Source organism: Melospiza georgiana, chromosome 23 (genome assembly GCF_028018845.1).
Source record: "Melospiza georgiana isolate bMelGeo1 chromosome 23, bMelGeo1.pri, whole genome shotgun sequence".
NCBI lineage: Eukaryota > Metazoa > Chordata > Aves > Passeriformes > Passerellidae > Melospiza > Melospiza georgiana.
The window spans coordinates 9,430,308-9,444,446 of NC_080452.1; the positions used below are offsets into that span (position 1 = coordinate 9,430,308).

The 14,139-nt window shown below is 54.1% G+C and overlaps 1 protein-coding gene across 1 annotated transcript in view; it reads left to right on the plus strand.

Annotated features, from left to right (window-relative positions):
* Positions 1-14,139, plus strand: part of CR1 (complement C3b/C4b receptor 1 (Knops blood group)) — a 64,199-nt gene that overhangs the window by 17,198 nt on the left and 32,862 nt on the right. The window contains exons 20-45 of the mRNA XM_058040035.1: positions 214-393; positions 985-1,167; positions 1,322-1,501; positions 1,625-1,807; positions 2,273-2,455; positions 2,617-2,796; positions 2,920-3,102; positions 3,341-3,559; positions 3,831-4,022; positions 4,261-4,360; positions 4,788-4,873; positions 5,760-5,954; positions 6,235-6,414; positions 6,506-6,697; positions 6,835-6,934; positions 7,091-7,176; positions 7,695-7,889; positions 8,380-8,562; positions 9,678-9,860; positions 10,016-10,198; positions 10,294-10,476; positions 11,217-11,408; positions 11,945-12,127; positions 12,342-12,533; positions 12,765-12,864; positions 13,393-13,478. Of these exons, the coding sequence (XP_057896018.1) occupies positions 214-393; positions 985-1,167; positions 1,322-1,501; positions 1,625-1,807; positions 2,273-2,455; positions 2,617-2,796; positions 2,920-3,102; positions 3,341-3,559; positions 3,831-4,022; positions 4,261-4,360; positions 4,788-4,873; positions 5,760-5,954; positions 6,235-6,414; positions 6,506-6,697; positions 6,835-6,934; positions 7,091-7,176; positions 7,695-7,889; positions 8,380-8,562; positions 9,678-9,860; positions 10,016-10,198; positions 10,294-10,476; positions 11,217-11,408; positions 11,945-12,127; positions 12,342-12,533; positions 12,765-12,864; positions 13,393-13,478 (4,302 nt within the window). The remainder of the gene's footprint in view (positions 1-213; positions 394-984; positions 1,168-1,321; positions 1,502-1,624; positions 1,808-2,272; positions 2,456-2,616; positions 2,797-2,919; positions 3,103-3,340; positions 3,560-3,830; positions 4,023-4,260; positions 4,361-4,787; positions 4,874-5,759; positions 5,955-6,234; positions 6,415-6,505; positions 6,698-6,834; positions 6,935-7,090; positions 7,177-7,694; positions 7,890-8,379; positions 8,563-9,677; positions 9,861-10,015; positions 10,199-10,293; positions 10,477-11,216; positions 11,409-11,944; positions 12,128-12,341; positions 12,534-12,764; positions 12,865-13,392; positions 13,479-14,139) is intronic.

Consider the following 14,139-nt stretch of genomic DNA (forward strand, 5'->3'; position numbering starts at 1 on the left):
CAGGAGGGCCAGGAAAGGCTCCTGACCCTGCTGGGTGCTGACATGAAATCCTGGACACGCAGGTTTTGTCAGCCCGAGGAGCACAGGGAGGGTCCCGCAGCCCCGGGACCCCAGCCCAGGTGCAGCCCCCAGTGCCCACGGGCACCAGGCTGCACGGGCACCCCGCAGCACCCCGGGGCTGGCCAGGTCAGCGTTTCCCTTCTCTCCCTCCAGCTGCCCGGTGCCCGCCGCCCCGCGTGCCCTACGGGCGGGTGTCCCCTCGCCGCTTTTCCTACCGGCCATGGGACACCGTGAGCGTCACCTGCACCCCGGGCTACACCCTGCGGGGTCCGGGCAGCAGCACCTGCGGGGCTGCCTCCAGGTGGGACCCTCCTCTGCCCGAGTGCAGAAAGGGTGAGTGGCACACCAGGGTCCCAGCGCTGGGAGCAATGCTGGCTGCGGGGAAAGCTCCTCTGTGTCCTCCCAAATTCACTGGGAAGGCAAAGCTGGCGTGGGTCTGTTCCTGCTGCCCTTCCCAAGCTTGGCTGGCAGAGAAGCAGAAACAGCTCCGGTGGGACAGGCTGGGGTGGGACATGGGGATGGCTGTGCCCTGTCTGGGGGTCTGAGAGGGATGGGGAGAGGTTAACCCTGAAGGATGGCAGGGTCTGAATGCCGGGGGTTTCTGACACTGCTTCTGGGCAGATGTGGGGCATTTTCACCTTCGTTGTGGAGTGCAGAGTAATCACAATTTCTCACTGCTCTCGCTGTTTCCACATCAGTGTGGATCCCTCCCAAATCCTGCCATGTGCCCGCTGTCCTGTCGGGACTCTCATCACTGCCAGTGATTCCTTCCAGGTGCAGCTGCACCTGGAGTGAACTGAAGCCTTGACCCAGCAAATGGAGCCCAGAGCAGGATTCAGGAGCTCACCCTGCTGTTACCGAGCTGTGCCAGCAGCACAGACCAGCACAGAGCACACCCACAGGACTCTTTCTTTCCCTCTGCAGAGGTGACATGTCCCCGGGCACCCAACATCGCCAACGGGCTGCACTCCGGGCTCTCCTCGGGCAGCTTTCCCCGCGGGGTCACCGTGTCCTACAGCTGCAGGGAGGGCTTCCAGCTGCTCGGCAATGAGTCCATCACCTGCACGGACTCGGGGCGCTGGAGCCGGCCCCTGCCCCGCTGTGAAGGTCTGTGGGGGCTCTCTGCTGGGCTGGGGGGCAGGAGGGCGCTGGGTGTGCTGTAGGGTCAGGGTTGTGGCGCTGAGGGCAGGGCAGGGCTCTGTGTGCGAGGATCCCGCTCCTGATGCAGGGAATTTAAAGGGCGCTGTCGCTGCCCCCACAGCGATCGGCTGCCAGGTACCCGAGGTGCAGAACGGGCAGGTGCACAACGCGCAGAGCACCTACAGGGCTGGAGACACTCTGCACTTTGACTGCCACCCCGGCCATGCAGCGGAGGGCTCCGATGAGGCTCGGTGCCAGCCCGGGGGCGCCTGGGACCCGCCGGAGCTCGTGTGCCACAGGGGTGAGTGCTGCTCGGGATCGGGGTGCAGGCAGGGGTTTAACCCCTCCGTGCACATCACTCTGCCTGCCTTCCCCTCGCTCCCTGTTCTCTAGCTGAGCTCAATTTCCCATCTCCCTCCCGCAGTCCGGCCGTGCCCGATGCCTCCGGAGGTGGCCAATGGAAATCACAACGGCCGGGACACGGCAGTGTTCACCATGGGAATGTCTGTGAGGTACAGCTGCGATCCCGGCTATTACCTGGTTGGAAATGCCACTGTGACCTGCAGAGCATCGGGGAACTGGAGCCAGCCCCGGCCTCGCTGCCAAGGTGAGCCCGGGCTCTGTCCCTCAGGGGACAAACTCACTGTGGCTCTGTGCACAGGGGACACCCTTACCAAATCCACCGAGAGCTTCAGCGAGAGACTAAATTCCCTTTTAATGAAATATACGGGTTTATAATATGTAAAGAACAAGCTAAAATCCACGAGTGCAGAGCCAGCACCCTCCTCCCTGTGCTCCAGCGATATCCATGGATGGTGACAGTGCGGAGACCAGGCATGGGCATAGCGGGGGGACACAGCTTTTAGAGGGAGACTAGCTGAGATAAAATGAATCATTTCAATACTCTTTGTCCAGAAAAATCAGAGGAGAGAGAGGAGACCCAAAGGCTGCTGGCGGGATGCAGCTGGCAGTACCGGGGATTTGAGCCCTCTGTCCTCCCAAACTCTGACATGAGCTGGCTCCCCAAAATCTCCTCTCCCAAACCCTGATGAGGCTTTCCCTCCCTCTGCAGAGGTGACATGTCCCCGGGCACCCAACATCGCCAACGGGCTGCACTCCGGGCTCTCCTCGGGCAGCTTTCCCCGCGGGGTCACCGTGTCCTACAGCTGCAGGGAGGGCTTCCAGCTGCTCGGCAATGAGTCCATCACCTGCACGGACTCGGGGCGCTGGAGCCGGCCCCTGCCCCGCTGTGAAGGTCTGTGGGGGCTCTCTGCTGGGCTGGGGGGCAGGAGGGTGCTGGGTGTGCTGTAGGGTCGGGGCAGGGGGTTGTGGCGCTGAGGGCAGGGCAGGGCTCTGTGTGCGAGGATCCCGCTCCTGATGCAGGGAATTTAAAGGGCGCTGTCGCTGCCCCCACAGCGATCGGCTGCCAGGTACCCGAGGTGCAGAACGGGCAGGTGCACAACGCGCAGAGCACCTACAGGGCTGGAGACACTCTGCACTTTGGCTGCCACCCCGGCCATGCAGCGGAGGGCTCCGATGAGGCTTGGTGCCAGCCCGGGGGCGCCTGGGACCCGCCGGAGCTCGTGTGCCACAGGGGTGAGTGCTGCTCGGGATCGGGGTGCAGGCAGGGGTTTAACCCCTCCGTGCACATCACTCTGCCTGCCTTCCCCTCGCTCCCCATTCTCTCGCTGGGCTCAATTTCCCATCTCCCTCCCGCAGTCCGGCCGTGCCCGATGCCTCCGGAGGTGGCCAATGGAAATCACAACGGCCGGGACAAAGCGTTTTTTACCGCTGGGATGTCTGTGAGGTACAGCTGCGATCCCGGCTATTACCTGGTCGGAAATGCCGCTGTGACCTGCAGAGCATCGGGGAACTGGAGCCAGCCCCGGCCTCGCTGCGAAGGTGAGCCCGGGCTCTGTCCCCTCAGGCTCTGAGCACAGGGGACACCCTCACCAGTGCAAACAGATCCTCCAAGAGGCTTAATTCCATGTGAAGTGTATCATGGAATCAATTAGTGCCAAGCCTTCCTACAGCTGGGGAGGTTTGTGTGGACGTCGCGCTGATGTTGTGGTTCCAACATTAACAGCCGCTGGTTTTGTGTTTTCTCTTGCTCCGACTCCTCTGCACACCCTCATTCCAGGCACTGTCTGCATCAATCCAATCGTAGCCAACGGAAGGCAAGTTGGTGGCCACGGGCTCCTCTCTGCCCCCGGGCAAACGGTGACATTCCAGTGCCACGATGGGTACAGCCTGCAGGGCAGTGCCAGCCTGTCGTGCCAGGAGGATGGCAGCTGGCAGCCCCCTGCTCCTGTGTGTGACAGAGCACTGCCCCACCACACCTCCTTCACCAGGTCTCCAGGTACCTGACATAACTGCTGTTTTATGTCCCCTAATCCTGTTTAAAAAATGTTGTTAAACCCTTTGAGGGGAACATTCAAGCCTATCCTGGGAATAAGAACCTAATCCTCTGCTGCCCTTTGGGAAAATGTCTTCATTAATGGCTATATTAATCAAAATGAACATTTTTACAAGGCAAACCAAACCCCTTTCCTCCTAACAGTGCTCTGTGTGTGCTTGCCCCTCATGTGCCTGTCCTGCCTGCTTCTCACATCTCTTTTCTCTCTCACTAGGTGCTTGTGGTGCTCCCACAAGGTTACAGTTTGCTGAGCTAAATGAGGAGCACAGGAATGCCATTGATTTTCCTGTTGGGAAGACTGTGCATTACACTTGCCGCCCTGGATATGCAAAAGTGCCAGGAATGTCACCTACTCTGACATGCCTTGAGAGAGGAGTGTGGTCAGAAGCACTAGAGTTCTGTAAAAGTGAATAGCTCCTTGATTTGGTGTCTGTCGTTGCAGGAGGAACAGGTCTCAGGTTCTGTCCATGCTGCCAAAACCTTGGTGTTATTCTGAATATGTGACTAGTAAAGCCATGTAACTCTTTGAAATGGGAAACCCATGTGGGGAGAACTGGGAATGTGGGCAGGGGACTGGAGGAATAATTGCATATTTGGTGCTGCGATGTAGAGAGGCAGCATATAAGGGTGTTTTCCTTCCCCAGGGAAACAGTGCAGTCACCCAGGTGAGCCTGTGAATGGCAAGATTGTTTCCCTGACAAATCTCCAGCTTGGCTCTACAGTGGTTTACAGCTGTGAGGAAGGGTAAGTCCTGCTTTGGATTAGGTAAGTGTCCCCCTTTTTAAGCCCTGTTCATTCACTCCCAGTAAATGGATTCTGGATATATATAAAATTATATATATAAAATATATAAAAAATGGGTATATATATATTTATATAAATGGATATCTATTTTATATGTGATATATAAAAATTGATATATATTATATATATGTGTATACATATATATTTTATATATATAAATAAATGTGTATATATTATATGTATGTATATGTCTTTTTATATATATAAAATGGATATCCATATATTTTATATATAGATATAAAATGGATATATTATATATATATATATATATATATATATATATATATATCCCCTACAAATGCTGGGAAATGGGTCAGGCAGAGCAAGAGCAAGGCTTGGGGTGAATGACCAACGCTTTTACCACCAGGCACAGGTTAGTTGGACAAGCCAGCAGACGCTGCGAGATCTCTGGGGGCCGTGTTGCATGGACTGGCCACACTCCCCTCTGTCAGCGTGAGTAGCTTGTGGTTCTGGGGGTTTGCATGGATCTGGGAAATGTTTTCCAGCAGTGTCTGCCACATTTTCCCAATCAAAGCTTTCACAGGTAATTTTCCCCTCTGTGGGCAGGGAAATTACAAGAAGGTTTAGGAGGCATGAGAAAGCAGTGTGGGAGAGGTACAAGATCCCAGAGCTGAGGGGATTATGGAAAGCAACACCTCAGCTGGAGCTTTTCCAGCAGTGCTTGAGCATCCTGCTGCTGCCTGACACCAGGAGCCCATTGCAGGAGAGGAAGGGAACACATTTCAGCTTAGGGGTTGTTCTGTCACACCCAGAGAGAACAAGGGTCAGTCCTAGGGAGAGGCAGAGCCCTGAGCCAGGGCCAGCAGCGAATCCCAAAATCCCAGACCGGGGGTTTGTTCCCTCTCTCCGCCACTGGTGAGTGCCCAAGAGCTGCTGTGCTGCTCCTCAGCAATCCCACCTGGGCTTTCTCTGCTGATCAGGGCCCTTTCACACGGAAGAAGGAAACATTTGCTGGTACATTCTGAGGTTTTAAAGCATTTCCCAGGTTCTCCAGGTAGGTGTGAACCACAAGTGACACACAGACTGTGCCTGTTCCAAAACCTGGCACCCGGACTTTACACAAGCGGTGCTAAATAAGTACTCCATTTCTTATTTCTTAAAAAGTAGCATATGCAAAGCATGCAGGTGTTTCCTCCACAGAGTTTTGATTACTGCTCTGCTTTCTACCTGCCAGGGGGTGGGCTCCTGTTCCCAGCCTGGGAGGTCGCTTCATTTTATCTTTAGAAGAAATGTTTGTGCCCCCCAGCCCGAGGGGTTCAAGAAGCAGCCCACAGGTGCTGCGGTGCTGCTGCTGAGCTGAGGTTGTGCCCCTCCGCAGGCATCCCTTGCGAGCCCCCGCCGGACATCCCCAACGGGCAGCACTCGGGCCGGCTGCAGAGCGAGTTCCACTACGGCACGGCCGTGACCTACAGCTGCAAGCACGGGCTGCCCCTGCACGGGGAGCCCTCCATCCACTGCACCACCCGCGACGGCCACAGCGGCGTCTGGAGCGAGCCCCTGCCGGCCTGCGGAGGTGGGCAGGGACCCCCGGGCATCCCCCCGGCACCGCTCCGGGTTGGGAAACTCCAGCCAGCTGGAATTACTGCTCCAGCATCTCCCAGGGCTGGGACCGGCAGAGCAGGGGAGGTTGGGGTGCCACCCTGCTCCCCTTTCCCCTTGGAGTGTTTGATCAACATCTTCTCCAGGAAAATGATTTTCAGTGTCTTGAAATTGCAGCCCTTGGTGGCTTCACACTGCCCAGCTCTGCCTGAGGGTCTGTTCTGAGCACTGCACCTCTTTCCTTTCCTTTCCAGAGGCGAGCTGTCCCGTCCCACAGATCCAGCACGGCAGGATCGTGGCTGCCAGGGCTGCCTACGCACACAGGGACACCGTGACCTTCCAGTGTGACCCAGGCTATGCCATTCGTGGCCACAGAGAGATCCAGTGCCAGCCAAACAACACCTGGGAGCCGCCTGTGCCCGTCTGCGAGCAGGGCAAGTGTCCCAGCAGGGTTTAACCTTCCCCTGCTCTCCCAATCCTCCTTTTGTGGCTCTTTAACAGCCTGGCTGTTCTCTGTCCTGGCAGCTGGCTGCAGAGCCCCTGCCAGGCTGGGCTTTGCCGAGCTCAAGGAGCCCTACAGGAACCAGACAGTGTTTCCTGAGGGGAGCAGGGTGGAATTCGAGTGCCAGCCTGGCTACAGCCAGCTCCTGGGTGTGTCACCAGCCATCACCTGCCTCAGCAACCAGACGTGGTCAGCAGCGCTGGAGTTCTGTAAAAGTACGTCCTGCAAGTGCTGGAAGCCTGAAGTGGGAGGCTTGGCTGCTTTCAGTGTTTCCCCAGCTTTGAGGGTGTCTCTGCCTGCTCTCTGTGGTGCCATCCCTGCTGGGCTGATGGATGCTGCCATTCCCTTCCAGAGAAGCAGTGCCCCAACCCAGGGAACCCAGAGAATGGCAGAGCTGTTGTCCTGACAGATCTCCTCCTCGGGTCCAAAATCAATTACACTTGTGACAAAGGGTGAGTCCTGCCCTGGGGAGAGTGAAGTGGATTTTCAGCTTTACGCAACCAAGTTCCCAAGTCAGAACTCCTGGCTGCCACTTGCAAGGGCTGTAAAGAAATCTCAAATATAAAAAATCTCACTGTTAAAATAATGAATCCTTCTGTGTGGTCCAGGTACAAGCTGGTGGGAGGCTCCCAGAGAATTTGTGAGGTCTCTGGCACACATGTCTCGTGGAGTGGGGATCCTCCTGTCTGCCAGCGTAAGTAGGCCACCACAACAGGCCCTTGGAGATGGCTTATAAGATAAAGTGGAACTTCTTTCAAGCCAAAGGTTTTATTGCAAAAGATTTCTCAAGTCACTGAATGTGTAAAATATTTCCTTTTCATTTGGTTTTGGATATGCTTCTGAGAATGGTTTCAAAGGTCTTTTATTTATTCTGGTCCAAACTGGGAAGAAACATTAATGTTTTAAACTGCCTGTCAGTGGTAAGTATCTCTCACTGGCCAGTTTCTCTCTCTGTGTCACCAATGGTTATGGAAAGGGAGGTAAGATAGGTGTCCCAGCACCTCCAAACATGGACGGCAATGAAGTGACTCACAGGATGGGACAGATTTCATTCCCGTGTGTCATTTTATCCATGCAAACTTTGTTACTGGTGATTCAGGCCATTGTGTCACTGCTGAGGTGGCTTCCCCTCTGCCAGTGCCCTCCCTGGGCAGTGTGTGTGCCCTTCCTGGGCAGTGCTGACCCCCCCTTGTCCCCTTGTCCTGCCCACAGGTGTCACCTGCGCTGCCCCTCCGGCCATCCCCAATGGGACACACAGCGGGGGCTCCAGGGACACCTTCTCCCTTGGGGACGTGGTCACCTACACCTGTGCCTCGGGGCTGGCCCCAGCTGGAGACACCTCCCTGTCCTGCACCTCTGGGGACGGGGAGCGTGGCACGTGGAGCGGGACGGTGCCACGGTGCCAAGGTACGGCTCGGGGTGTGCCCACAGCCAGCTCTGGCTGGCCCTGGCACAAGGGACAGCCTGGGGCAGGGCCTGCACCCATGGGGACACAGCTCACACAACTGATTTCATGTATTCACAGCAGTTAATGTCAGTGCTCAAAACAACTCGGAGGATTTACTATTTTTTAATCACTTTTTAAAGCATAAAACATTTATTTGCTAGCGCTTTAGTGTAACAGCTTTTCCTCTTTGATGCTGATGGAGGAGTACAATTATTGCTTCAGCTTTCATTACAACTTAATTTGATTTATTGCTTCTGAAGAAGCTCTACAAACCAGGATGTTGGTTTCTGCTGAAGCAAAGAGCTAAGGAGAGTTCCTGGGAAAGTTACATATCAGCAATAATGCTGATTGCACTCGTGTTATCTCGCTGCTTTGCTCTCAGAACGTTGGGGGTTTTGGTGTTTATCTTGCCCTGCCCCATTTCTCACCTGCCTTTCCCTGTTCCGGCAGAGGTGAGGTGCCCTGCCCCGCCGAGCATCGCCAACGGGCAGCACGGTGCCAGCCCCGGGGCCAGGCACAGCCCGGGCTCCGAGGTGCGCTACACCTGCGCCGAGGGCTATTCCCTGCTGGGCAACGCCTCCATCCGCTGCACGGCCCGGGGCACCTGGAGCCGGCCCCAGCCCCGCTGCCGAGGTGCGTTCCTGGGCTCCCTCCTCCTCCTCGGCTCCTGCTGGCATCACTGCCAGCAAATCCCCAGGGACGGGCAGCAAGCAGAGGTGCCAGGGGCAGGAGGAGCCCCCTGTGCCCCTGCGGGTTTCCCTTTCTGTTCCCGCTGAGTGCAAACGCTCAGGAACAGCTGAATAATGATATTTAGTGTAAGACCAGGAGTCAGAAATGTTGAAATGCCCATGACAGGGATGGCAAGGCCCAGCAGAAGGTGCTGTCCCTGCCCAGTGCCCCTCCACAGCCAGGAGGGGTTTCACATCCCCAGCTCTTCACGTCCTCGTGCTCTTCCCTTCCAGCAATTGGCTGCACCACGCCAGAGATCGAGAATGGAAAAGTGGCTGGGTCAGAGACCACCTACAACCTGGAGGACACCATCATCTTCGAGTGCAACTTTGGTTATGCCTTGAAGGGCTCTCAGGAGTCCCAGTGCCAGTTTGGGGGCAAGTGGCACCCTCCTGTCCCCAGCTGTGAGAAGTGTAAGTGCAAATGAGGGGCAGCTGATTTCTGAACCCCTGTAAAGGAGCGAGAGGGGCTGGGAAGGAAAAACATGCACATAATGTGTCCTGCCATCCTTCTGATCCCCATCCAAACCCCTGAACGGGCTGCCTGGGGAGGTGTGGGCATCATCTGGCACCATCCCTGGAGGGATTTAAAAGACATGTGGATGTGGCACTTGGGACGTGAGGTAGTGGCTTTTCAAATTTCAGTTTTTCTGTGATTCAGATCCTTGTTAAATGTAGGGCTCTTTAAATGAATCCACAAAATCCAGGCTGGTGCCTGATATCATTCACAACCATAGAAAGACCAGAGCAACTTGTTAGGGCCACAGATGGAAACTAACCACTGTAGTTGCCTAAATAGTGAGAAGCTATCATTTTTATGTCAATAAGCCCAGAAAACATGAAGGCTGGAAGGTAAGAGAGGGTAGGATGGAAATATCATTCAGTGACACCCTCGTTGGTGTTGGGCAGAAATTAAAGGGAAAGCACAAAGTTAAAAGGCTGCCTCACCCTACAGGGGTGTTTGTGGTACCAGCTCTTGGCTATGATGATTTCCTCTGGGATGATTTCCTCTCCTTGCAGTGCCACCGTGTCCTTCCCCTCCAACTATCAGGAATGGCCAGCACGATAGCAAGGGGGTGGCAGAGTTCATCCCTGGCATGGCAGTGAGGTACCACTGTGACCCAGGCTACTTCCTGGCTGGGAAAAGCACGATTTCCTGCTTGCCGTCGGGAGTCTGGAGCATCCCTTACCCCCGCTGTGAAGGTGAGCTGCAAATGCTGCCACTCTCAGTGCAAAGGGAGAGCACTGCCCTCACAGGGCCTCCCAAAACCAGAGGAGCACCCTCAGCTCTGGCACCGTGCCCCCAGCCATGCCCCCAGCCATGCCCCCAGCCGAGCTGTGCTGCTTCTCCCTCCCAGTGATCACCTGCAGCAGCCCCAGCATCAAGGACGGGGAGGTGGCTGAGGGCCGGAGGGCCGTGTACCGCCCTGGGGACAACGTCACCTTCCAGTGCCACCCAGGCTTCGTGCTGAGGGGCAGCCGTGGGGCCAAGTGCCAGCCTGACAGCCGCTGGGTGCCCGCTGTGCCCACCTGCCAGCCAGGTGAGCCAGTGTGACGGGCTTTGCTGTGGAACCAGCGCCTTTTCCCAGGGTGCAACCCCTAAACAAACCTCTGCTCTCTGCTCCTGCCCTGGCAGCGCGGCCCTGCCCTCCGCCCCCCGTCATCGCCCACGCCACGCTCAGCGCCGAGCCCGGGACCAACTTCACCAGTGGCACCTCCGTGAGCTACAGCTGCCAGCCTGGCTTCACCCTGCTCGGGGACCCCTCGGTGCTGTGCACGGCCTGGGGCAACTGGAGCCTTCCCTACCCTCGCTGTGCAGGTGGGGCTGCTGCAGCATCCATCCTGTGCCAGGCTCAGCATCCATTCCGTGCCAGGCTCAGCATCCATCCTGTGCCAGGCTCAGCATCCATTCCATGCCAGGCTCAGCATCCACCCTGTGCCAGGCTCAGCATCCATTCTGTACCATGCTCAGCATCCATCCCTGTGCCAGGCTCAGCATCCATCCCTGTGCCAGGCTCAGCATCCATTCTGTGCCAGGCTCAGCCTCCATCCCTGTGCCAGGCTCAGAATCCATTCTGTACCATGCTCAGCCTCCATCCTGTACCAGGCTCAGCCTCCACCCATGCCAGGCTCACCCTGGATCAGGCACACCTGCCACCCTGCAGGATTGCATGGCATGGAGAGAACCACAGCAGGAGCTGTGCTCCCTTTGGTGGCACTGGGAATAAGCTGGTGGCACTGCTCAAGTTTCCCAAAAGGAGACAGGCTTGGATGTTCTAAATATTGAAATTAAAGATTTCTGTGCTTTACAGCCCAGAGTCGTGTGAAGGCACCACACTGACCAAACTACTTTTTGGGCACTGTTTTGTTTTAAGACCACATAAATTAGGTGCCTGTGTCCTTACATACTGAGTGTTACTTGATGCAGACAAATGTCAGACTACACAGAAGATGCATTGATAACTTGGGGTTTAGCAGTGCCTATCAATGCACTGTTTCTATTTAGCTGCATTTCACAGCCAAGGACATATTTCTCATGCCCATTTCGTTTCTTGGCAGCCGGTTGTGGCACACCAACACTGTTGCTATTTGCTGAGCTAAGCAAGGAATATGAAAATCAGACTGAGTTTCCTGTTGGGATGACTGTGAACTACACTTGTCGGCCTGGATACGTGGAACAGCCACAGATATCACCAACTATCACATGTCTTGAAAATCTAACGTGGTCTGAAGCCCAGGAGTTTTGCAAAAGTAAGTTTTGCAGCTGCTTCCAATTGGTTTAAATTATGTGCTGAAGCCTTGTAATTTCCCCTTCACCACTCCCTCCTTTGGAGGGCTTGGGCAGACTCCTGAAAATAGTGATTCTTCTCCTATGACACTGAGTTAAAGAAGCTTAAAATCAGTTCATCTCAACCCCTGCCATGAGCAGGGACACCTTCCACTGTCCCAGCTTGCTCTAAGCCCTGTCCAGCCTGGCCTTTGACGTTTCCAGGGATGGGGCAGCCTCAGCTGCTCGGGGCACCCTGTGCCAGGATCTGCCTACCCTGACAGAGAGGAATTCCTTCACAATATCCCACCCAACCCTGACTTTTGGCAGTGGGAAGCCATTCCTGTCCCTCCATCCCTTGTCCCCAGTCCCTCTCCAGCTCTCTTGGAGCCCCTTTAGGCACTGCAAGAGGCTCTGAAGTCTCCCTAGAGCCTTCTCTTCAAGCTGAACACCCCAACTTCCCCACCTGTTCCAGGGTCATGGCCCTGCCCTTTTCTCAGTTTTGCTTTGTCCTCTCTAGTGCTGCAATGCCCTTCACCTCCCAATATTACCAAAGGAACCCATGACAGCCAGGATTTGGAGGTTTTTCCTGCTGGGATGGTTGTGAACTACAGCTGTGAGCCTGGCTACAGCCTCCGGGGAGAGGCATCCATCCACTGCACCAGCTCTGGCAACTGGAGCCTCCCTCTCCCTCAGTGTGCAGGTACACTGTGGCTCTGGGCTTGGAGCTGTGGATAGCCTGGGGGTTTATACCTGTAGGATTCATCCTTGCCCCTCCCAAAATTCTGAATCCTTGACTCTCCCCCTTTTTTATCCATTTTGCACAATGATTTTAAGCTGTACATACTCAAAATACATTTTAAAACAATTTTTGTAGCTGACATCTCCGTTTCTCCCCGTGTTTTCTCCCCTGATAGGTGGCTGTGGTGCGCCTCCAAACCTGACCTTTGCTGAGCTAGCCAGGCAATACAGAAATCAGCAGGAATTTGCTGTTGGGGACACTGTGAGCTACAGCTGCCGGCCGGGACACTCGAGACGCCCCGGAGTGCCCCAAACTCTGACTTGCCTCCAAAACCACACGTGGTCTGAAGCCCTAGAGTTCTGTAAAAGTGAATAGCTCCATCCATTTGGTGTTGTTATTGGAAATTGTCTATTCTGTGGGTGTTCGAAGGAAAGATTGGTACATGGCTTTACTAGTCACATGGTCTGGGCCGCTTTGGGCCTTTTTGAAATCACATCTTTGTTGGTGGCAGAGCTTGGACAGAGCCTTAAGGTACCTTCTCATAGAGTGTAGCACAAGCTCAAGAGAGGAGTTTAAACAAAGCCTTGTTCTTTCCCAGGGAAGCAATGTAGATATCCAGAACCCCCCAGGAATGGCAGAGTTGTTGTTCTGACAGATCTGCTTTTTGGGTCAACCGTGAGCCACACGTGTGATGAAGGGTGAGTCCCACGCTGCCTTTGCTGCCTCCTGTCTGAGTTTGGTGGTGGGTAAAGGATCAGAGCCCACTCCTCTGCACAGCTGCTCTCCCACAGCAGACCTGAATTGGAATTTTGGTTCCAATTCTGCCATAGTTGCCTGCTCCAGAAAGGGAGAATTGTCTCATTTTTCCCTCCTGTGCTCAGCAGATTAATTTGCAAACCAGTTTCAGTTTTCCTTCTCAGATGGCCTCGAGCAGGAGCTGAGAGTGGGAGCAAGGCCGTGCTGCAAGGAGGCTCCAGCCCTTTGGAAATCAGTCGGGTCCTGATTTATCACCTGACCAATCTAACCCAGAGGTTTTGGGGTCAGTGTTGCTCCCCTTGGATCTGGGAAGAAGCAACTTGGTGTCCCCCATTCCCACGTGTCAAACCAGCAGAGAGACCTTGGTGATCAGCTGCAATCAGGAGGCTGCAGAAGGAAACCTCTGGGGAGGGAAGAATCCAAGCTGAGGGACTTGGTCTGAGCTGATATTTCTCTCTCTGCGCCTCCAGGTACAGACTGGTTGGAGAGTCCCACAGGAGATGTGAGATTTTGGGACGAGATGTTGCCTGGACTGGTCTGCCTCCTATCTGTAAAAGTAAGTAGGTCAGCACTACATTGGGGCCAGAATTGCCATATTAAGTCCTTAAAATAAAAAAGCGTTTCCTTTAAATAAATAGAATTAAATGAATAAGACTATTAAAGGATAATATTCCTCTGGGATAGTTTTTAGGGTGTTTTTATGCTTGTATATTTGGTTTCTTCTGAAAATCTTCCAGTTGTAAGCTTTGATCTGTCACAGCAATTCAGACGGAAGAGTTGTGAGATGCCTGCAGGGACTTGTCCCTTTTGTTTCACAACAATAAATAACAAATCAAGTTAAAAAAAGTGTTATGTAGAAGAGTGACATTTTGAGTACCACTGAAATGGAATTTTCCAAACCCTCTACTGTTATCTGAAGTACAAGGATGTTTTGCAGGGGTTGATCATTGCAATTAGTCTTTTTTTTTTTTTCAGATGGAATTGCTTTTTGAGGTTGGGATAGTAAAGCATTCATGAGAATGACTGATAGTAAAGCATTCATGAGTACTGCCAGATTTCCACTCCATTTCATGTATTTATTAGAATATATTCACACCATCTATGTTTATATAAATAAATAAATAAATATATAATACTGTGGTTCCCTTAGGGTACCTCAAAGAACTAAAACTCCTCCCCTCAGTTCCTCGAATTATTTATATCTGAGTCTTTAAGTC